Raw genomic sequence first — 25,241 nt, 5'->3', positions numbered from 1 at the left:
TTTTTTTTGCGGTTTTTTTTTTTTTTTTTTTTTTTTTTTTTTAGCATCTAACTGTGGGAGGCCCAGGTCTCCATTCAGAGGGGTCTATTTTAATAGCAGCAGTAGCAGCTGCTACCTAACATCAATTGTGCACTCACAGGACCAGGCAATAAGCGATGTGCTTTACATAAATTATTCCATTTAAATGTCAAAACAGGGACACCTGGGTGGCTCAGCAGCTGACCTTCTGCCTTTGGCTCAGGGAGTGATCCTGGAGTCCCAGGATCGGAATCATGTCCTGGGATGGAGTCCCACATAGAGCCTGCTTCTCCCTCTGCCTATGTCTTTGCCTCTCTCTTTCTGTGTCTCTCATGAATAAATACATAAAATCTTAAAAAAATATATATCACAATAACTTTACAAAGGACTGTTATTATTCTTATGTTATAGATGAGGAAATCAAGACTTTGAGAGGGTTAGAAACGTGCCCAGTTTTCAAAGTTACCAAGTGGCAGAACTAGAGTTTGAACTTGGGAGTTGGGTTTCACACTGTACAGAAGATCAGGTGTTTTATTTTTAGAGTCCATTTGAATATTTGTTAGATTGCTCACTACTTTAGATACTGTCTTTTAAGTATGTGAAAGAACATACAAAACAATGAAATAATAGATAGTAATATATTTGCTTTTAGAACTTCATTTCTCTCTCCTACACTTTTCTTCTCCCTTGAAGTCTTAAATTAGAATTGAAGGACAGAAGAACAAAGAGGGAGGACTGAATTACTAATATTTTCACCATCTGAAAACAGTAGGATTCCCTCAAGTCAGTATTTGGGATAGACCCAAAACTCAGGTTTTTCAAGGCCTGCCTTAAGCTGTGGCTTCTGTATGACTGGCCCTTAATCTGTATCAATGAGGTGGCCTGTCTCTGGCTGACAGAGTTTGGACATGAATGAGTACTCTGTGGGGGATATTATTTCTCTCTGCATTGGATGGAAACAAGGGGGAAAAATATGTATTTAGAGAACATCTAACAGTGGTCTAATATGAATATGGAATATAACGTGAAACAGAAGGCAGACCACTTTCTTCTCTACTTTTAGCACAGATTATGACTCAAAGCAGCTAGCCCTTGGAGAATTCTCAAATGATTGTAGAAACATTTCATGTTTAAGTCCACGCCCATTCAAAGACTTGCCAATTCATAACAAAGGTAACAGATGTGCTTATCTGGATAGACTTTCAGTGTAATCTCTCTACACCAATTGCTCACATAAGTGTGTTTAAGGTCAAATACCTAGAGTGTTCATTACATTTTAGTCAGGCTATATCTGTGATTTTTTAAAGATTTCTTAGAGTTCAAGGGGTTATAGATCTTTTGAATTCAGTGTAGTATAGTTATAGGTTACAATGATTTGTGGTTCCGTGATTATAAATAAATAGGTGGAATACCTCAGAAAGCTTGGGCTTCATGTCAAAGTCCTAAACTGGAATGGAAGGCTGGAGAGCTACAGTAATTGTCATCCCCTGACTCAAATGCTTCATTGGTGTATGATCTTAGGAGTCACTTAACTGCTGCGCCTCTATTTTGCTATGATAGAACTATGTGGATGTCATATGACATATCTAAAGTGCTCTGGATACTATAAAAGATACTCTAGACAGACATCTTAAAGCTTAAAAGCTTCCCCATATCCAAGGGGAGCTGCAAACAAATAATTTAGAATTTTAATTCCATTTAACTTACCTATATCGCTCCTCCTGTAAGGCCTGCATTATTAATGAATAGTCTCTCTGATAATGTTCCTTGAGAGTCTCAAAGGATTCCTCTAGTCTGGCCTGGGTTTCCCGGATCTCCTGGATCTCATGTAGTAGTGCATCAAATCCTGAGCTCTGCATATCCAGGGTATTTGTTTTGGAGCTGGATGCTCCTACAGCAATGCCTCCAGTGGTACTGTTGGCTCCCACTGAGCCTGAAGTGGCACTAGAACAATCTTCCTCACTACCATATTTTGGGCTTGATTGAAAGTTTGAAATCACCCCCAAAGCCTTCCCCCCATCATCCACTTGTCCTTCCTCTAAAGAGTCCTTCAGGTTAGGGATGTTGTCTGCACTGCCAAATTTATTCCGAATTAGTGAGGCAATCTCTCTGGGTTTTGAGACTACAGCCCCTGCTGCTGAATGGGTTGCCTGGGAGAAGCTAGAAAGTCCACCTTTGACACTGTCCACCACACCTTCACTGAAGCCAGTCACCTTTGCTCCCACATCCTTCAGACCCTGGTGCATGTCCCTGAAGACATCCTTTGGCTGCCGGGGAATCCCATTCTGCTCCACCTCTCGGAGCTTCCTGTGGTAGTGCTCAAGCTTCTTTTGTAGCTGGAGGATGGTTTGGGCAGATTTCTGGTTCTTCTTCTCAAAGACCTGCTTGATGCGGGCAGCCTGCTGCTTGTCTGCACTGTTGGCAAGCTTCAAGTACTCAGCAACGTTGTCATCCCGGGCTGTTTGTGCAATCTTGATCTGTTCTGTGAGTTTCAGGATCTTCTGCTGCAGGTGAGCAATAGCAGCCTTTGTGCGCTGAGGGTCTGGTGTTCCATCCACAGAGTCTGTGTGGATGCTGCCATCGGTGCTGGAGGCCACTGCACTGGAAGTCTGGGCGAGGCTGCTTACTTCCAACCGCTCGATCTAGTATAAAGAATAAGAAGTGGATGTTAGAAGGAGGCCAAGAATCATCAATAGGCCAGATGTACTGAAAATTTGCCTATTCTCAGATCTCAGCACGGATAGTTGACCGAATTTCTCCTGTCCTATACAAGCCCCATCTCTCTCTTGGATACTGTCTTTATATAAGGATACTTTGCCTTACACAAAACAGACAAATGAAAAAAGATTTGCACAAGATGTAAACTGGGGGTATTCATCCTTTGTTAGATAATTACAATATTTCTTTAAACCCAGTCTCGTAGTAGATTAAAAAAATTTTTTTTAAAGATTTTATTTATTTATTCATGAGCGACACAGAGAAAGAGATGCAGAGACACAGGAAAAGGGAGAGGCAGGCTCCACACAGGGAGCCCGATGTGGGACCCGATTCCGGGACTCTAGGATCATGCCCCAAGCCAAAGGCAGATGCTCAACTGCTGAGCCACTCAGGTGTCCTGATTTTTTCTAATTTTTAAAAATATTTAATTTATTTATTTATTCGAGAGAGAGAGAGAGAGAGAGAGGCAGAGATATAGGCAGAGGGAGAAGCAGGCTCCCTATGGGGAAGCCTGATGTGGTACTCAATCCTAGGATTCTGGGATCATGACCTGAGCCAAAGGCAGGCTCAGGCAACCACTGAGCCACCCATGTGCCCCTCCCCTAGTGGATTTAAAGCATGATTTAACTCACAGTTTTCACACAAACTTTTGTGAAACAAGGTATATCTGCATTTCAATTTAATTATATGAAAATAATTTTAGTATTCAGACATTGCTATAATCCCAATCCATGCTCTCAGATTTTGGTCATCCAAAATGTTGGTCAGAATATGTATTTTACTGGCTAGATATAAAAATCCAACTTTTATCACAGTGTCTTATTACCCAAAGTAGTTAAGGGTGATGGGATTATTCTATTCTAATAGGGACACTCAATTGGTAGCTGGAGACAGGTGAAGGTAAGAATGAGAAAGTACTGCTCGAAGCGCCAAGGATGAATGTGGTATACTGTAAGAGTTTCTATTCCAGATCACAAGCAACTGGATATACTTGGGCAAAAGAAAGTGAATACTCAGGGAGAAAGACAGAGGTAAGAAATTTTTTTTAAAAATATATTTTTATTTTTTTAAAAAGATTTTATTTATTTATTCATGAGAGACACAGAGAGAGAGGCAGAGACACAGGCAGAGGGAGAAGCAGGCTCCATGCAGGGAGCCTGACATGGGACTCAATCTGGGGGCTTCAGGAACACACCCCGGACTGAAGGCGGTGCCAAACCGCTGGGCCGCCAGGGCTGCCCCAGAGGTAAGAAATTAATCAATTCAACAACTAAGTTCAGGCCTTTTGGAGCTCAACTTTGTGAGTTCTATCCAGTAAAGTTTTTTTTTTTTTTTTTTTTTTTTACTTAGACAAGAGATTCCAAAACACACACACAATGACTATCCTTCACATGGTTGAGCAACTATTCAAAGGAGATGAAGAAAAAGACAAGCTGCTCAGATTTGAAAACTGAAGCTATTCTATTTCAAAGCTGTTAGCCAAAGCTGGGGAGAGGTCAGGTTTCCCTAACTCAGGAGAGAAAAACCCCTGGGTGTGGTTTGTCATGAACAGGAGTAGGGCTCATGCAAAAAGTCTGTAGAAACTGCTCTCTACTGAGCAGTAACAGAAATAAATAATAAAAGAACGATCTCAGGGTAATAAAAATGCTCAGTATGAGTATCAAATTACAAATTTACCATCTTGGAGATTAAGAGCCTACCCCTTTACTTGGTCTTCATCTCTAAATCTATAACCAGCAGCAATCTGGTAGAAAGAACTGTATATAGTTATCCTCATATTTTAAAAATGGGAATTACATTTTTGTGATAACATACCAAATCTGAAATATTCGTGAAATACTAATAATTAACTTGTCAGTCTTTCTTTCATCTGTGAGGTTGTATGTCCTCACAGTTTCCTATCTAAGCAAGAATTATGGTGATATCTAACTCCAAAAATATTAGTTCATTAGTGGAAAGTTCATTACTGGAATTAACATATTACTGCTGATGTGAATAAAAACATTATTTCCTTTTTAGATGAACAAATGAGAAATAATGTGGATTTAAATATAATCAAAAGATAATTTAAAACTGAAACGAAGAGCAAAATGACATTATGTTCCATTAATAACAAAAATGTCCAGAATAGTTTAGGGACTACCACGGTAATTACTTTGCATAACTTCCTCCATCTTCCCCATTCATTTTTAGGTGCAGTGAAAGGTCCAGAAAGAAGTAGCAGAAAGGAGAATAAGCCAGAGTTCCAGATAACTACGTTGCCAAGAGTTGAAAAAAGAGCCTCTGGAAACCCACTTTTTTCAGTGCCTTACAGTCACTCTCTTAAGTTGCACAGGATTCTTACTGTGTGATTTTCTTTCTGAATGGGATTTCAGATCCCACAACTACAGTATGTAATAGACCCTGATTGTGTACTTATGTCTAATATAAACTCAAAATCTACTACAGGAAAGGAAAGGAAATATAAAATACCATAGATCCAAGATTACAAGCTCATGCATTTTGTAGTTTTCTTAGGTTCTTTGCCATTAATTCCAATGTCACTTACAAGCAGTTTATTGTCTAAAGAAGTGCAAATACAGAAATCAAGTTCAATTATTACTCAGGGAGGATAAATATTGATGAAAACATGGCTTTGGTACTAGAATCAAAATTTTATTATATTTCTAAACTTGAAAAAAACACTACAAAATTTCAATGTAATTATTTACAAATGATCACAGTTTAGTTGTGATTTTATTTCCGTACACAATAACTAAAGAAGTAAACCAGACTATCTTTAACCTGACTTTTGTTCTACCTAGGTTGTTTGGGGCCACACTACATCCTTCCAGTACGTGACTCCCACTCCGAGTCATCAATATCCCTGAAAGAGGACATCTGACAGAACCCACTGTTCTCAGCCTCCAAGGAAAACTAACCCACAGCTTCAGCAGGAGGGTAGTTTAACACCTGAAACCATGAATCACCTGATTACTCAGTAATTCTTCCCAATTTTGGCAAGCACTATCCTTAAAAAGGAAGGAGAGAGAAGAGGGAGAAACTGAGAGGTGGAGAGGGGAAGAAAGAGGAATACAGGTGGCAAGAAAAAGATATATTGATCTAGAGAGTTACAGGACAGGGGCTGTGAGTATCCCCTTGGTATCTTTTGAGCTATGAACAAAAGCTCTCAGAGGTAAGGATACTTAGCCGTGAGATATAAATGCACCAAGTGAAAAGTGGTTTTCTTTTTCAAAAACCTCTGCTGGCATATTAGGTTATCTACGTATAACTACATAAAATTAGATTCCTACCTCATTCCAGACAACTAAATCACAAATGTGAAAAGCAAACTTTAAACCTTTTAGAAGGTAGTATTGGAAAATATGGAAGGATTTTCTTAAACATCCATGAAAAGGCACTAATTAGAAAAACAAAATTATTGAATCTGACCACATTTAGTGTAGTAGTGAAGCATGGATTCTGGCAGAGAACTGCTTGGGTTCAAATCTAGCTTTGCTACTTATTAGTCACGTGATCTTGTTTGGGCCAGTTACTTAACCTCTGCATCCATTTCATCAGCTGTAAAATGGAGATAATACTAATGCCCACTTCAGAAGACTGTTTTGAGGATGAAATAATAAATATAAAAGCACTCAAAAACAGTCCTGGGCACAGAGTAAGCAGTTAGTACTTGCTCTTATTTTTGTATCACTTTAAGTAGTTCTTTTAAAAAATTCAAGTATTAAAAGATTCTAGAATATACTTCTTTTCAAGATCTTTCACATTTCAGGCATAATCATGGGAGATACAGAGTCTGAACCAAAGGAATAACGTAATTCAACACTACAGTAAAGGCAGTAATAGTCCTTTCTTGACTTGTTGGTCTTATGGCTAGGCAGTTGCCTGGCAGCAACCCTATAGAGAGGCACTGTTAGCACTAATTTACAAATGAACCGACTGTGAGGTGCTTACTACTCCCTTATCACATGGCAGTTTGACAACAGCAGCAGCAATATCACCTACTCAATAGGGCTTCATGTGACCATAGCTTGAGGGCTTTAATGAATGACCATACCCCCTGGTATAGCAAGTCCCAACCACTTATGGCTGGGGACAGAATTAATTTGTACAGAAAAAAGCAAGGACCAAAAACCAGTCAGTTAAATATATTTTGACCACTTATTGTAAGCTAGGCAATGTGCTACACAGCTAAAGGTATGGTCAGAGCCACGGTTCATTATCTAGCTGTTACTATTAACAAGTAGACATGTTGTTTTGTTTGCACTTTGTCTTTTACAATTAAGAATTCATGGGGCACCTGGGTGGCTCAGTGGTTGAGTGTCTGCCTTTGGATCAGGGCGTGATCCCAGGGTTCTGGGATCGAGTCCCACTCCCTCTGCCTATGTCTTTGGCTCTCTCTCTCGTCTCTAATAAATAAATAAAATTTATTAAAAAAAAAAAAAAGAATTCCTTTGCCAGGGGGTTCCTGGCTGGCTTAGTCAGTAGAGCATACGACTCTTGATCTTAAGGCAGTGGGTTCAAGCTCCATGCTCTGTACAGAGATTACTCAAAATTAAAATCCTCAAAAAAAAAAAAAAAAAAAAGAATTCATTTGCTAGGCTTACATTACCTATTAACAGATATGAATTAATTGATCAGAAAAAAGCCCAAGAGAAAATTTAAACAGCAATGCCTCAAAACTCCTATTAATCAGGGGCAGAGTAGAGCCATCTTGGGAAGAGTATTTGATAGTTTTATAAGGGCTTACAGTTTTCACTTGCATACGCATTGAAGATCTATCAACTTTCTCTGAGTATACTAAAGTGTCAGAACAAGGCAGCACCCAGCTTTGAGCACAATCATGTATGAAGAACATGGTGGAAAAGAGCGGCGACAGAAGTAGACCTGCGTTCAGACCTGGCTTTGCCACCTTACTAGCTAGGTGTCTTTGGGCCACCTTCTTTTTTTTTTTTCTCTAAAGATTTTATTTATTCATGAGAGACACATACACACACACAGAGGCAGAGACATAGGCAGAGGGAGAAGCAGGCTCCATGCAGGGAGCCCAATGTGGGACTCGATCCTGGGACTCTGGGATCACGCCCTGAGCGGAAGGCAGATGCTCAACCGCTGAGCCACCCAGGTGTCCCTGGGCCACCTTCTTATTTTCCTTGAGCCTAAGTTTTCTCATCTATACAATGGGGTTATCATTTTCTCATGAGATTATATGAAAAAATGTTAAACGCATGTTAAATCAGATTATACCACCAAACACAGTGGTTTAATAAGTCATCAATTTTCTAGTCTTTACTTGGTTCATTACTCAAAATCCAAGTACTATATGTAACTAGGGGAAGAGTCAGAAATCTCTGACTTAATATCACTATCTTCAATAAAACCCAACAGCCCAGTCCTGTCTACTTAGTGCAGTGAAGTCATTTTATCTACCCTTTTTTTTTTTTTTAATTTTATTTATATATTAGAAACAGAGAGAGAGGCAGAGACACAGGCAGAGGGAGAAGCAGACTCCATGCAGGGAGCCTGGGACTTGATCCTGGGCCTCCAGGATCTCACACCCTGGGCTGAAGGCGGCGCTAAACTGCTAAGCCATCAGGGCCACCCCTTATCTATGCTTTATAGAGTATTGGTTCTTTTAGGAAATTTCTGCACTATTTATTTACACTAAAAATCCACATCATTTCTGAGAAAAATAAAGAAGGCATTTTAAGGTAAAAGAAGGGGATAGAAAGTGAGGAAGTCAAAAAAAAAAAAAAGAAAGTGAGGAAGTCTTTGTAATTTGAAAACAGAATCTGGAGTATTTTGTTTTTTCTGAAAGTGGATCTTTTCTTTTCTTTTCTTTTTTTTTTTTTAAAGATTAATTAATTGGGGCGGCCCAGGTGGCTCAGCGGTTTAGTGCCACCTTCAGCCCAGGGCCTGATCCTGGACACCTGGGATCGAGTCCCACGTCAGGCTCACTGCATGGAGCCTGCTTCTCCCTCTGCCTGTGTCTCTGCCCCTCTCTCTCTCTCTGTGTCTCTCATGAATAAATAAATAAAATAAAAAAAAAGATTGATTAATTGATTGATTGACTCATGAGAGACACAGAGAAAGAGAGAAGGGAGAGAGGCAGAGACATAGGTAGAGGGAGAAGCAGGCTCCCTGTAGGAGCCTGATGTGGGACTCAATCCTGGAACTCCGGGATCATGCCCTGAGCCAAAGGCAGATGCTCAACCACTTAGCCACTGAGGTGTCCCTGAAAGTGGATCTTTTCTAAGGCCAATTTCATAGAACGGGTTGTGCAGCAGCAAATTGATTACTTAGGCACCTGCAGACCTAGTTCCATTGTTCTTCCAATATTTTAACCTCACAGATATGGGGCCATGGTTTTGAACCAAAATTGGGAGTATGTGGCTCAATTCAAGTGTGCTTAGTGGGAGCAAAAGAACAGAATGTTGGATTTTTGGGAGACTCCCCCTATCCAATAAAAACTACAAGCCCTAGAGATTTATAATCTTGGTTTTAAGAACTGCACAGAAATCTATCTTCTAATCAATGAGAAACACAAAGATGCTCTGATTCATCATATACATTTTTCTTTTTCTGCCAGGCAAGTTGTATTGAGAACGTACAACAGAGGAAAGAGTCCTGCCTTAGAAGTTATACAGCTCAGCCTTTGATTTTTGTGTCATCATTTTCTTGAGGCTTGCCTTTGCTAACACCCCCAAAACCATATCCTTAACAAAAAGAAAAATCCCACAGTCTATTAGCACTCTGTGCAGAAAGTATATATTCATTATGGGAAGACTTTTCACCTATTTCCAGAATCTCATTGTAGAAATGGCATGCCCTTCCCTTTTCACAGTAAGCACAACTCTGTTGAGCAATTCTCTCATGTGCAATTCTGACTGACATTTAGTCTACTGTGGAATGAAGAGGAAATCTCAAGTGCAAGTAGTAGAAAATAAAAATGAACTAAGTTCCACTAGCTCACAACCAAGCAAACTTTAAGCATTCCATTTTTACTTTGGAGCTAAAATCAAGATTCAATGTATATAAAGTCTTAAAAACAGACCTTTTGGGGATCCCTGGATGGCTCAGCGGTTTAGTGCCTGCCTTCGGCCCAGGGCGTGCTCCTGGAAACCCGGGATGGAGTCCTGTATCGGGCTCCCTGCTTGGAGCCTGCGTAGAGCCTGCTTCTCTCTCTGCCTGTGTTTCTGCCTCTCTCTCTCTCTCTCTGTCTCTCATGAATAAATAAAATCTTAAAAAAAACAAACAGACCTTTTTACCCCTAACAAAAGTTTTTTTTTTTCCTCACTTGATAAATAATCGTTGTACAAATGGAGTATACCTGTAAGTTCTGGGATCACTTTTTCATATTTTTACACAGAACTCTGGTTATATGCAACAGCCCTGGGTTCTATAGAGAGGTGTCTGGATCCCTCCAGAGGGGAACAGTGGAAGAAAGTGAGCAGAGTATTTGATTACCTCTGTTTCATCTAATATTTATTTATATGAGTATTCTGGGAAAAGTTTGCTTAGAAAAATAAAATGTTTTATTGCTTAATTTAATTTTATTTTTTTAAGATTTTATTTATTTATTCATGAGAGAGACAGAGAGAGAGGCAGAGACACAGGCAGAGGGAGAAGCAGGCTCCATGCAGGGAGCCCGAAGTGGGGCTTGATCCTGGGTCTCCAGGATCACGCCCTGGGCTGAAGGTGGCACTAAATTGCTGAGCCACCCAGGCTGCCCTTATTGCTTAATTTGAAAAAGTGTGACATATAAATAATACTTATGATAATAATCCTGGCCACTTTTTTTTAAAAAAAGATTTTATTTGTTTATTCATGAGAGGCAGAGAGAGAGAGAGAGAGAGAGGGAGGCAGGGACACAGGCAGAGGGAGAAGTAGGCTCCATACAGGGAGCCCGATGTGGGACCTGATCCAGGATCACGCCCCGGCCTGAGGGTGGCGCTAAACCGCTGAGCCACCAGGGCTGCTCAATCCTGCCCACTTTTAAATCTGGCACTATAGTTTGTCTCAAACTTCCTTTTTGTACAAACTACAACTTTTCTATACCCAGCACTTTTCAGGTCCGCTTTCCACAAAGAACAAAGTTTTAAAATCATCTCATGGGTGATACCACACATGTAAAAATGAGTAGAGAACATGCTCACTGAAATGCAAATTCTGGTGGGGTTTGATTGCTAGTTTTGTGGCTCAAGATCCTACCCCATGCTTCAGCAAAATGACAAAAAACCGTATCATGGATTACCTGGGAATAACGGAAACCTTAAATTTAAATCCACATATGCTAAGGGTCACACTCGTAATTTAGTTCTTCTGACATAGCATGCTGTTTCACCTACAGGCTCTGTCCACATAGTCCAGGGCATGTTCTTCTTTCCTTTTCTGGCTTCTACTCATCCTTCAAGACCCAGTTCAGGTGTAATCTCCTCCAGGATATCTTTGCTGACAATCTCTCTCTCCCAGATGGATTAATGGCTTTCTTCATATTCCCATATAGCTAAACACACCTCTCTCAATGTCTTTATCACATTATATTGAAATGATTGTTTGGGTGTCTTGCATCTACTGACCTAAGTTTTTGAGGACAGGGATTAAATCATATTCATCTTTGTACTCTAAGAAGCTAGCACAATGCTTTGTGCAATGATACCCAGTAAATGTTTAATTTAAATTCTCACTAGTATCTCCTTAACATGATCCTTCTAGTCTCATATAAGTGACTGAGCCTATGTTACTACAAATGGAATAAACATGAGAATTTTTATAAGAAAAATAGCTTTTAATAGAGGATACTCATTCCTCCAAGGCTGCTGAGGAAAAACTGACTCTGTTCAGTATCAGTTTAGATTGTTAACATCCTATCTGGCCCACCTTGCTCCAACCCAACTATAAAATATCCATTATAGGATCCAGGACTGCTACTCAGAATTGCTTTGTCACAGGAGGACTGGTTTCCTAGCTTACGTAAAAGATCTGATTGAGGATTAGCACTGCCAGGCCTGATGTTTGGACTCACGAGAGCTTGGTCAGATGATTTACTGTCATTTTAACAAACCTTTGAGGAATGTCTCCTATGAACAGGGCCTATCTATGTTAGGCACTGGAAGTAAAAAAAAAAAAAAAAAAAAAAAATATATATATATATATATATATAGGCACTTAAGGAGACTGCCATTCTAGTAGTGATGGTGTAAGTTGACAATAACATGCTGCTTTGTTGTGGTTATTATGGTGAAGTGTTATTTTTATAAGTATAAGTTCTTTGAGCTAGAAGGAACTTAAGAGATCATCCAATTAAGAAAATTTGATAGAGGAGTAACAGATTGTGAGAGAAAGATCTCTCCCTGATAACGAAAAGAAAGAATCAGTAACATTCAATGAAAATAAGGAAAGGTGCCATTGTTCAACCTAATCAGGGAGTTTCAAATATCAGTTCATGTATGCTACTGGAAGTATGCAGAGACTTCATGCTTGAATGCTAAAAATGTCATATGAGGATACATGACATTTAGAATAAATGATCCAAATTTCCTTCTGAGATTATATTTTGTTAAAAAGAAATAGTGACTCAGGCTATGGATTATTCAAAAATCATTCTCACGAGGCTTCAGAATGAAGAATGAATAGTTTGAAGCACACAAATCGGCTATTGCTAAAATTTGTATCTATTTTCTGAGTATGTACCAACTAGGAAAAGAGAGTCACACAGAAATGTTGTCACTGCTGAGGATTTAAAAATACACAAAAAAATCCATGTGTGGATTAGCCAATTTGTAAAATTTGCCCCCAAGGAGTTCCCCTTTACAAGTTAATTCCCCACAAATACTTTTATGACACAGGTTTTCTTAAAAGATTTCTAAGCCTCAGCTTAATCCTATTTCACTCAATTTTGATAAATTGCTAAAGCAATGAAAGATTTTGGAAAGCTCCATGGGGGTGTGATAACCTGGTTATCCCTGAACTTGTTCAGTAGCTTGAAGGATGGAGGCTCTATCCAAACTATACATTCCCAAACTCTTTTTAGGGTCTAAGTATTCTTCTTCCTCTTAAAATGGTCTTAAATACCATTTCTTTGTTAATGACTTCCAAATGTATGCCTGTAGCCCATACTTCACTGAACTCTAGCTCATATATCCAACTCCCTACTTGGTATCTCTTCTTGGATGTCTAATAGTCATTCTGAATTTACTATGTACAAAACTGAGTTCCTGATATCCCCCCCAAGCCTGTTTTTCCTGTAGTCTTCCCCATCTCAGCTAATGGCCACACTTCATTGATCTACATGCATATATCCAAAGCCTTTGAGTCAACTTTAACTCCTTTTTCTCTCATATACTCTATCCAGTTATCGATATCAATAATCATAGCTGCTAATACACATACAGTACTTACTTTATGCCAGGCAATGTTCTAAATGTTTTGTATGTTTAGTAAATTGCATAATTCTTATAATGACACTACAAGATGGGTATTACTATATTTTATAGCTAAGAAAACCAAAAGATAAAGAATTTAAGTTGTTTAAGATCATGAAGTAAAGAAGTGGCAAAGCCAATGTTTGAGCCCAGACAGTCTGATTCAGAGTCTATGTTGTTATCCCCTACATATACTGCATTGCTCCAGCAAATGTTTTGGGCTCTACTTGCTAAAGAGTTGCAGAATCTGATGATATCTCTCACTAAATCTCCACTGCTGCCACTCTAGTATAAGCCACTATCAGCTCTTACCTGGACTACTGCAATAGGCTCGTAACTATCACTGGAATAATATTTTTATAATCAATTCATACAGCAGCTAGAATGATCCTTTAAAAATGTATCAGGTCACAATAGTCTTTTACACCTAAAATGGCCAAGGGCTCTCTGAGTCAAAGTCAAAGTCTTTACAATGACCTGAAAAACCATGATCTGGCACCTGTAGCACATCTGTTACCTCCTTGACTGTATCTCCTACTACTCCTTCCTTTACTCCACTGCCACCAGCTACAAAGGCCTCCTTGTTGTTCCTGGAATATACCAGGCATGTACCCATTTCAAGGCTTTTGCTAGTTAGTGTTCCTCCTGCCTGTAATGCTTTTCCTCAGACACCTGCATGACTTACTCTGTCATGACTCCTTTGCTCCAATGTAACCACAGTAGCATCTCTTAGGTGTCTCTACTTTCTTTATGGATGCCAGTCCTTCCTGTCTTGGCCATTTTTGTCACAGGTGATGAGGAATAGCAAGATTTCAGTTTTTCCACTAAGTTACAAATAAAATATATAATGAAAATGACTATTTCAGGGATTTTGCATATGAAATGAAGAACATTTCTCTGATGTATCTAGATATCTGCAGGGTAAAAATGCAGAGACAGCCTAGAGAAAATTAGGAATACACAGATGGAGGAAGGATATGATCCTATTATATTAAGGAAGCAGATTGTACAAAGGACTGAGGTTTCTACTATTTAATTCATTTTGCAATTATCCTTTGATCTCTTTATATAAGGCACTAAAAAAAAGGTAAAATCGCTGTTTTCAAGAAACGCATTATCTAGTTGGTGAGACGTGAAAATGATCAACTGAAATACAGGTCTGATTAAGTAAATGATACAGTAGATATGAAGGCAAAGTACTTAGAAAGGAGTCACATATTCTGAAGGGAAAGAGAACAGAGGAGGCTTCTTGGAGGAGGTTAAAAAAAAGAAAAGAAAAGAAAAGAAAAGAAACGATCCTTGAAGAAAGAAGTTTTTGATTAAAAAAAAAAAAAAAGGTAAGGAAAGGCATTTCAGGATGACAACCCAGTATAAGCAAAAGCCCAGGAGAAGGAAATGTAGTCGCTTTCTAAAGATAACTGAAAGGTTCATGAAGCTATAAAAATAGGGTTCTGGTGGGAGATGAGCTCCCAAGGTCAGTCTAAACCACTGTTTTGCACTTTATTCCAAGCATATTTCTTTTTTTAAAAGATTTTATTTATTTATTCATGAGAGAGAGAGAGAGAGAGAGAGAGAGAGAGAAAGAGAATGGCAGAAACACAGGCAGAGGGAGAGAAGCAGGCTCCATGCCGGGACAACATGGGACTCGATCCCGGGGCTCCAGGATCATGCCCTGGGCTGAAGGCGGCGCTAAACTGCTGAGCCACCCGGGCTGTCTTATTCCAAGGATATTTCTGAACGCTCCTCAATGGTAATAGTATAATCTTCTCTGGAATCTAGATCTAGAAGCTACTTGACTATATAAAAATCTACATGTCCGAAACCAAACACCATGAATCTCTTGTAAACCTGGTTTTCTTACGGTGTTCTCTATCTCAGGAAAAACATCACTACTCATCAGGTTACTAACAAGCCCAAAGCCAAAACCAAACCAAACCAAATCAAAGCCCAGGAATAATTCCTGACATCTTCTGCCTTTTGCTTCTATTCAACACCAAGTCCTACCTATTTTACTTTCCAAATTTCCACCAAATTATAATACTTTCCAATCTATCTCCACTGCCATCACCTTAGAACAAACTCTTGTCATCTCTCTCATGGCATGTTGACTGATCTACCTACACTCAATTAGGCTTTCAGTTAAGCTGGAGAATTTTTTTTCAAAGATTTATTTATTTATTTATGATAGACATAGAGAGAGAGAGAGGCAGAGACACAGGAAGAGGGAGAAGCAGGCTCCATGCCAGGAGCCCGACGCGGGACCCGATCTCGGGACTCCAGGATCATGCCCTGGGCTGAAGGCGGCGCTAAACTGCTGAGCCACCCGGGCTGTCTTATTCCAAGGATATTTCTGAACGCTCCTCAATGGTAATAGTATAATCTTCTCTGGAATCTAGATCTAGAAGCTACTTGACTATATAAAAATCTACATGTCCGAAACCAAACACCATGAATCTCTTGTAAACCTGGTTTTCTTATGGTGTTCTCTATCTCAGGAAAAACATCACTACTCATCAGGTTACTAACAAGCCCAAAGCCAAAACCAAACCAAACCAAATCAAAGCCCAGGAATAATTCCTGACATCTTCTGCCTTTTGCTTCTATTCAACACCAAGTCCTACCTATTTTACTTTCCAAATTTCCACCAAATTATAATACTTTCCAATCTATCTCCACTGCCATCACCTTAGAACAAACTCTTGTCATCTCTCTCATGGCATGTTGACTGATCTACCTACACTCAATTAGGCTTTCAGTTAAGCTGGAGAATTTTTTTTCAAAGATTTATTTATTTATTTATGATAGACATAGAGAGAGAGAGAGGCAGAGACACAGGAAGAGGGAGAAGCAGGCTCCATGCCAGGAGCCCGACGCGGGACCCGATCTCGGGACTCCAGGATCGCGCCCTGGGCCAAAGGCAGGTGCTTAACCGCTGAGCCACCCAGGGATCCCCCAATTTTTTTTTTTTTAAAGAAGTCCTGGGTGCCTGGCTGGCTCAGTTAGTACAGCATGAGACTCTTGATCTTGGGTTCATGTGTTTAAGCCCCACATTGGGCATAGTTAAGTATACTTAAAAAAAAAAAAAAAAAAAGTTCAGGACACCTGGGTGGCTCAGCGATTGAGTGTCTGCCTTCAGCCCAGGGCGTGATCCTGGAGTCCCAGGATGGAGTCCCGCATCAGGCTCCCTGCATGGAGCCTGCTTCTCCCTCTGCCTGTGTCTCTGCCTCTCTCTCTGTGTCTCTCATGAATAAATAAATAAAATCTTAAAAAAAAAAAGGCAAAAAGAAGTCCTAAACCACCCAATGCTTAAATTCTTTTAGTAGCCTCCCAAAACTCTTACAATAAAGAACAAGTATCTGACTATGGTCTATCAAGTCAGTCCTATGTATGGCTCTGGATCTACTTCTCTAACTGCTTCTTACAGCATGCTTCTCCTACTCTAGTCAAACTGGCTTTTTTCAACCCCTGCTGCTCATCCTTTCTTCTCACCACCGGGCCTTTGCACATACAATACTGCCTACTTATCCTATCTTCAACTTTCAGCCAGACCCTTTGCTAGGTGTTTGCTCATATACTGATGAGCAAAACAAAGTATCTCTTTCATGAGGCTTAATGGCTAAATGGAGAAAAGTGGCAGAAATGGAAGAACTAGTAGTCAAATAAAAATTGTGAGAAGTACTACAATGGAAAAAAGAAAACCAAGTGCTGTGAGAGAAGGAATAATGTTAAGGGAGGGAAATCTACTTTAGATTGGGAGGTCAGAAGAATTGAGCAACATGGCATTTGAACTGAGCTCTCAAAGATAGAAAAGGAAGTTGTTATTTTAACCAGGCCATAAATGAGGAAAGGTATTATTACTGTGAGTTTCATGTGTCAAGAGAATATAGAACTTGGAATTTCATCAAAATCAAGATAAAATACAGAGTTAAAGCAATTCCAAAAAAGAAAAAAAAAAAAGATTTGTCCATTCACTGCTTAGAATTCACTTAGTAAATAGTTGAGAGTATATCATCAAAAAGGCTTAAGGAAGGAGAAGGATGCTGAGAGAAGTAAAGATCAGTAAACAGGAAGGGGCCCACCTGCCCAGTAACCTAATAGAGTATATGGATAACTGTATTTACAAGGCTTATATAACCAATGAGTCAGCAAAAAGTCAGATGTCAATAGATCTCTTCTGTGCCCTCTCTAAACAGCTAGGAATCTTGGCTCTCTCTACTATTGAGAAGAGGGGCCTGGGAACAAGATCTCAGGTTAGACTACTAAAACAATCAACATATTTTCCAGCAATATTTGCCTAAGTTAGAATGAGGAAAAGTAAATCCTCAGGCTTAGAAAAATCTAAGATACAGGATCCAACTTGAAGTAGATTAGAGCAAAGTGATTCTGGTAGGTTTTCCAAGATCTAATACAACCCATTTCTTTAACTTGTCATAAAATGTTTGTTACAGATTCCAAAATCAAGACCCCAAAATCTGCTGAAAACCTCAATTTTAAAGAGAAAATGTCTGTGATTCTGGTAGGTTTTCCAAGATCTAATACAACCCATTTCTTTAACTTGTCATAAAATGTTTGTTACAGATTCCAAAATCAAGACCCCAAAATCTGCTGAAAACCTCAATTTTAAAGAGAAAATGTCTTTATCTTTCTTGGGGCCCATAAATATTTCAGGGTTACTTTCTACAACTATCTTTTCTCTAATAAACGCTAATTGTATTAATGGTAACAGAAAAAGTTTTAATAATGACAGAATTGGGTCTGGCAAAGAAAACCATATAAAATAGAACATAAAGGGATTAAATCACAGTACAGGCAAAGAGATATAGCACTAACAGCCACTTGATATTGAACAGCAATGATAATGAACCCAAGACAAACACCCACCAACGCACGGCTATGAAAATAGCAGACTCCTCATCCTGCCTTCCTCCACCTCCATACTTATGTTCTCAGCCTATTACTGTTCCAGTGGCAACAATTCAATAAGAGCAGGGAGTTTTTATTTTTTCTTTTCCACGTTAGGGCATAGGGAAAGCTGGGAGGAAAAAAGGAAGGTAATTATAACTGTTCAAAGAAAAGAAAGGGTATCTGTTAGTTGGCATTCTTTGCTCTGGAAATTCCTGGTTTCTGCCTGTTCATGGACAGCCGAGAAAACCTGATGATTATCTCTGAAGGTCACAACTGAATGATCAAGAATAATGTTTTCCTTTCTGGCTTCTTGGGTCATGCCTCTTCATCAAATATGATTCTGCAAAATTTTTTAGTTCTCACTAAGAGGCAATTCTATGTAGCTGATTTAGAAAAATAAAGATAATAATTTAAAAAACCAAGAAACCCTCCCTCCCAAAACACAAGCAATACATTTATCTTACCAAAACCCCCTGTCAGGCAGTCTGCTGATTTTGCTTGCCACAAAGCTCATCCTTCATTTGTGTACTGTCAGAGCAAGCTTGGATAGTCAGAACAAATCACAACCTCTCTTGACTATGTGCTCTTTCCATTTGTCCTCGCTTCCAAACTGCAGAGAAGCTGTGGCAGTCTGTCACGGCTGCACATACTTGGTTTCCGAGAATAACGCTGTAAATGAGGACAGCTACCACTGGGAATGCATTCCCCCACCAAAGAGCCAGCCGAAATGAAGCTTCTAGTGGATCCCTTGGCTTCTCACCTTCACAGCCTCAGAGAAGTGCCTTTCACAGAACAGGCAGGTACAGCTGCACCACATCAACATCCCCGCATAGGCAATCTTCTGCAGTGCCCACTTAGCCTATGTACAGTTCCGGTTCTGTCTCATACATCAACTCTTCGAGCTTTCTACATCTGGGAGCCTGGGAGGACTCTGTGCTGAATAAACAGAAAGCTTCTGCCAAACAAGCATCGTGTGTGTGTGTGTGTGTGTGTGTGTGTGTGTGTGTGTGTGGTTTGCTTGAGCTGCTAATGCAAATGAATAGTTTTACTCTGAGAATGGAGATCACAGACAGTATCTGCCTCTCTTCTGGAGCTGTGAGCAGCTTTTATAAAAAAACAAAAAGCATCAAACTGGCTGAATTTAAAGCTACAGGGCATTAATTCACCATTCACATCTGTCTTCTTGTTTAAAACCAGGTACAGTTTAGAGAAAAGCTTAAAGAAGGTTAAAAACATTCTAAATAAATGTTTAGGCAGCCTGGTTCAATAAATACAAAGAAAAACCAATCTACCCATGTTTAGATAAAGGACTAAAAGATTTCTGAAACAATTTCTATGATTTCCTAATGTTTCTTATTTTCCATCTTAGGTTCACAAGATAATTTAAACGAAAATTGAGTAGGAAAAAACTGAGCATGAGATGCTGAAGTTTTATTCACTATGGATGAAGGGGAAAAATGCTTCTTAATGAATGGCACTGGAGTTTACTGAAATCTACACAATAGATTAAAACACCACAATCTTTAGCCCAGGCTTGGCTCCTGCATCATATGCTATTTATTGAATACCCATTATACTGCATTAAAGAACGGCACATTTTAAAGAGATTGTTCCTGCACCGAAAAAGTCATGTTAGTTAGACAAACTATCAGATTTGAGCTTTATTTTTTCATTTGTAAAAGCAGTTCTGTGAAATGCACACAGGAAGAATTTTAGTTATTATAAAATATAGTGTAGTCTGTAGAATATGTAGAAATATTTCTCTGAAGTTAATACACAGAAAGGAATCAGACAAGACAATCTGAGAGTTTAGTGCCTAAAGCTATGAAAATTTCTGTACTTCTACTTAAGTATGGGGCTGGAGGCTCAGACCAGCATAGTACTAAGAGGTCAAAGAAGGTCTTTCCATCAGCATTCACCAGCTTCATGTACCTTCCTTCGTTTAAATCAGATGAATAAAATCCAAATCACTTTAAGTGAATTTGAAGAAAATTCTGGGTTGAAATCATGGTTCCAGAAATTCCTGTTCTATCTCTAGAGACACTGAATTCTGATCTTGACTATCCAGAACAAATTAATAAAGAATTTAATGACTAATACAAATTTTGTCTTCGCTTAAAAATTAAGTTGCAAGGTTTCAACACAGTAAATATTTGTTTCTACAAAAACAAGAGAAAAAGCAATCCTGCACAGCTAGCATCAACACCAGCGAATGTTTGCTTAGTTCTGTTTATTATAATTTTTAATATAGCTTCTTTTAAGATAATCATGTTCATTATAGAAAACTTTGAAAACACCAGTGGGCATAAAAGAAAGCAAAAATTTGTAATCTCACCACTCAGAGAAAACTTCTATCCTCATTCCTTACTGCTAAGATCTTTTTTTAAAAAGATTTTATTTATTTATTTACTTGAGAGAGAAAGAGCGGGGGGGGGGGTACTGGGGAGGGGTGAGAAGCAGAGAGAGGAGGACAGGCAGACTCCACACTGAACAAAGAGCTCAACACTAGGATCGATCCCATGAACCCAAGATCATGACCTGAGCTAAAATTAGGAGTCAGACATCCAGCCGACTGAGCCACCTCGGTGCCCCTGACATGCTTGTGTTTGTCAGATAATTATTATTATTATTATTATCTGCTCCCTCCACTCAGTTTTCTCCCTGAAATACAAGTTATAATTGATATAGGTGGTTGCGACTATACAAGGAACAACAGTGATAGAGAAATATGAGTCCTTTTGTTTTTCAAGGAAAAAGAACATTTTTGTCCCAAAGTAAAGTGGCAGTCTGTCACAGAATTTGAAAAAAGGACAAATCTTAGGAAATGAATTTGATTTGCCATGGTTTATGCTACTGGGATCTGAAAAGAAGCCATGAAATATGCAAAAATATTTTGGCAAATTTTTTTTTTTTTGGCAAAATTTGATGAGTTTTGATGAGCTTGCTTCCTTGGCTTACAGATTAATCCTTCATCTTATAACACGAAAGATTATTTTTTTAATCACCTGTGTAATTTTATTTGAGCAGAAAAACCTTCTGGCTTTATGTTTGATTCATTACGTTCTTAATGAATAAAAACCAAACCAAACCAACCCAGAAAGAAAAAAAGGTTCTGTACTGATGGAAGAGTTAAGATTCTTTACAACTGCATTCCCTTAATATGTATTATAATGTTTTATTGTCATTTTGACCCAATAACCAAGTATCATTTCTCACCCATGATCCTATCTTAATCAAGGGTTCAAATCTCCTTTGCCAACTCTTAATTTTTCTTTCCTAAAACTGGGTCCAAAATACAGTAAAGTAAAAACTTTTAGAATAACTTTGTGTTTTTTTTAGAATAACTTTGTTTTTTAAAAAAAGATTTTATTTATTTATTCATGAAAGACACACACAGAGAGAGAGGCAGAAACACAGGCAGAGGGAGAAGCAGGCTCCATGCTGGGAGCCCGATGTGGGACCTGATCCCAGATCCTAGGATCACACCCTGAGCCAAAGGCAGATGCTCAACAGCTGAACCACCCAGGTGTCCCTAGAGTAACTTTTATACCTAAAACTATCTTTTAGAGTCTCATGGAAAGGACTGTGCAAGGTACTCTATAAACTACTGCTACTCCAAAGAAAAAGACTCTTAAGGACATGCTTTCAGACTATACCCCTATATTGTATCAGGATGTCTAGGATGCTTTTTAGCTCGAAGTAGATGTTGCATGAGAATAGATTGTTGACCCAAGTTCTATCTGAACAGGAACTAATGACACTCAAAGATCTGATAAAGGAAGTTTTATTGTGGTTATTTGTGTAGAATACTGTTGATGTTACCTTTATATTCTTTTTTTTTTTTTTTTTGTGGCTATATGAGGAAGTCCTTTCACTTTTTTCTTAAACTATTTTCAAGCCACATTTTAATAGATTTTTGTTTTTGTGATTCGAAATAAAATAGGTGGTATCTGATTTTCACTGAATACTCAGCATTCAGGAACTTACTGAATTTTCTGAGTTTTCCTTAGCTTTTTATGACAATACAGTTATTTTGCACAGGATTGATAACACTCTTATCTCCTTTTTATCAGGCTATAATTGGATTATATGACCATATATACCTGTAATGCTATATCTGAGAATGATTTTTCATTTAATCAGATATGAAAAATCACATTAAGGAGTAATAGTTGACTTCATATATGGCACCAATGCTTCCCAAAAATTCCCCCTAGGAAAACTGACCTACTTGATACTTGGTTACAGGGTCCTCTGACTTATAGGTGGTAAGGAAGGTCAGTTACTTCCATTTTGCAAGCCTCAGAGCAAATGTTGGGATATTTGATGTTAACTCACACAAATTTATCAGCATAGCAGGTGAAATCTAGTGAGTTTCTTAAGCATGGTTTCCTAACCTTGCAATGGTAAATAAAAGAGGTGTTTAAAATTCCAACCAAAGATTCTTTTTGAAAACTTCTATACATAATTTTGTGGCTCAAAACTAATAGCTCTGGGGCAGCTGGGTGGCTCAGCGGCTGAGCGTCTGTCTTGGGCTCAGTTCGTGATTCTGGGGTCCTGGGATCAAATCCTGCATCAGGCTCCCCACAGGGAGCCTGCTTCTTCCTCTGCCATGTTTTTGCCTCTCTCTCTCTGTGTCTCTCATGAATAAAAAGAAATAAAATCTTAAAAAAACCCAACAACTAACACTTCTGGATTTGCAAAGAAAATTCAAGGATGTCTGTATCATTTTAGCATTCTTATGGTACCTATGTAAATAGGTCAAACATAATGAGACCAACCATTTTGTGATCAAGAATAGTTTTTGGAAATTACGACAGATCACAAGAGGGATGAGAAATTGTCAGCAAAAATTGTGAAAGACTAAATGATAAAAGATTTCAAGTGTCCTTTCAAGAGAATGCCCATTGTTCTCTATTGGATCCTTTGGGGTTATGTGATTGCAAAAAAGTCTTCAACTTTGACTTTAGCTAGGTTATTTTGCAACTCTGCAGAAATGGAAATTACCCTGTGGACAGTGTTGATGATGCAATGCAAATGAATTCTGGCTGGTAGAGAATATAGATTTCCTGATTTCCTTAAGTCCAATTCTCATTTGGACCGATTTTAACACCCTACCAGTTCCTAACAATTGGTTAATTAGTGAGTGAAAAAAAACTTTGACGCGTGTTCATTTTGTATGAGAATCGTAAGTTTTTTAAAAAACTTTTTATTTCTTTTAAGATTTTATTTATTTACTCATGAGAGACACACAGAGAGAGGCAGAGACATAGGCAGAAGGAGAGGAGAAGGCTCCCCATGGGGAGCCTGATGTAGGGACTTGATCCCAGGACCCCAGGATCATGCCCTGAGCCCAAGGCAGATGCTCAACCACTGAGCCACCCAGGCATCCCAAGAATTGTAATTTTACCTTTAAAAATAACCTTTAACATTTGGATCCTTGACCTTTTATTTCTCAAAGCATCTAATTAAAAAACAATTGTTTAGCTGGAGTTAGCAAGCCACAGTCTTCTGCCTATATTTATAAGGCTCTTACAAAAGAGTGAAGAACTATTTTCACATTTTTAAGGAGTTGTAAAGAACAAAAAAAAAAACCCAGTATGTAACAGCAAATGTGGCCCTCAAATCCTAAAATATTTTATACAGAACTTTATATAAAAAATTTGCCAATCTTTGCTTTAGATCAAAACTACAGTGTGTCACCTGGCATAGACATTTTATTTTTTATTTTTTAAAGCTTTTAAAAAATACTTTATTTATTGATTGATTGATTGATTTCTTCATGAGAGACAGAGAGAGAGAGAGAGAGGCAGAGACATAGGTAGAGGGAGAAGCAGGCTCCATGCAGGGAGCCCAATGTGGGACTCGATCCCGGGTTGAATGAGAATCTGCATTGTTCCTGAAAAATAGTATAAGCACAGGTTCACTGTCAAAGCTCAAGCCAGGAAACTCACTCCTAGAGCTTCACTGAACTGGATCAATGTATACACAATAGATACACACACAGGAGTAGTTAATGATTCTAATCATAAAGGAGAAAAGATAAGGAAAGTAACAGGACACCTTCTCCTGCGGTCAATAAATATGTTCTAATATTAAGAATTAATGTCCCTTCAGATTCTAATTTACATACCAATGTTTCCTCAAAAGAAATTCCTTTAAAAAAATATTTTATTTTAATTTATTTGAGAGAGAGAGAGAGAGCACAAGAGAGAGCAGAGAGTACAAGTGGGGAGTGGAAGGAGAGGGTCAGAGGGAGAAGAAGAAGCAGACTCCTAGCTAAGCAGGTAGCCCGGTGTGGGGTTTGATCCCAGGACCCTGAGATCATGACCTGAGCCGAAGGCAGACTGACTGAGCCACCCAGGTGCTCCTTAAAGAAATTCCAGGCTATAAAACACGAAATGACTGTTGTGCAAAGGGCATAAGTGTACTAAGGGCATATTACTACTCCTAATGTCTATATATCTGGGATTCTCACTTTCTAATGAGGAAGAAAAAGGGAAGAATAGAAGAAAATATGCCTGGAGACTGTGCTCCCAACCAAGGTTACTCTTGATATTTTGGCCATTATGGCCTCCATGGGCTCCACGTACTAAACGCCAGCATCACTTCCCTCCCCAAGTCTTTGTGACAACCAAAATACTCTCTCACATTTCCAAAAGTTGAGGGGAAGGGTGTGGTGGGAGTGGTGGGGTGGGAGATGAGTTGACAGGTTCCTGGACATCTAAAATCTGACTGAATTTTACAATTCAAGAGTTTTCACAAAAGATGATTCATTCTTTAAATATCTATAAGTTTTCAATCTTGATTTTACTTGTCAGAATCCAACAAGAGATGCTGTTTTGTTCACTGGCCTGATTTCCTTAGATTCAACCTATTTGAAATACTTTAAAAAAAATCTAGGGATACCTGGGTGGTTTAGCAGTTGAGCATCTGCCTTGGGCTCAGGGCGTGAGTCCCACATCAGGCTCTCCATGGGGAGTCTGTCTCTCCCTCTGCCTATGTCTCTGCCTCTCTCTTTGTGTCTCTCATGAATAAATATAATTGTAAAAAATTTAATATAAGGGTGCCTGGGTGGCTCAGTCAGTTGTGTCCGACTCTTGATTTCAGCTCAGGTCATGGTCTCAGGGTTGTGAAATCAAGACCTGCATCACACTCCATGCTGGGCATGGAGCC

The 25,241-nt window shown here is 38.9% G+C and overlaps 1 protein-coding gene across 5 annotated transcripts in view; it reads right to left on the bottom strand.

Moving 5' to 3' along the window:
• Positions 1–25,241, bottom strand: part of TMCC1 (transmembrane and coiled-coil domain family 1) — a 243,468-nt gene that overhangs the window by 24,635 nt on the left and 193,592 nt on the right. For 4 of the 5 annotated variants that reach the window (XM_077857737.1, XM_077857739.1, XM_077857738.1 and 1 more), the window contains exon 4: positions 1,726–2,660. In XM_077857737.1, the coding sequence (XP_077713863.1) occupies positions 1,726–2,660 (935 nt within the window). Of the gene's footprint in view, positions 1–1,725; positions 2,661–18,825; positions 19,124–25,241 lie in introns of those variants that run through there. The other variant, XM_077857741.1, reaches the window with a different exon arrangement.

The sequence above is a fragment of the Canis aureus genome, chromosome 19, assembly GCF_053574225.1.
Source record: "Canis aureus isolate CA01 chromosome 19, VMU_Caureus_v.1.0, whole genome shotgun sequence".
Classification (NCBI taxonomy): domain Eukaryota; kingdom Metazoa; phylum Chordata; class Mammalia; order Carnivora; family Canidae; genus Canis; species Canis aureus.
Note: the sequence above shows the minus strand (reverse complement) of the source record. Positions and strands in the feature narration are given on the sequence as shown.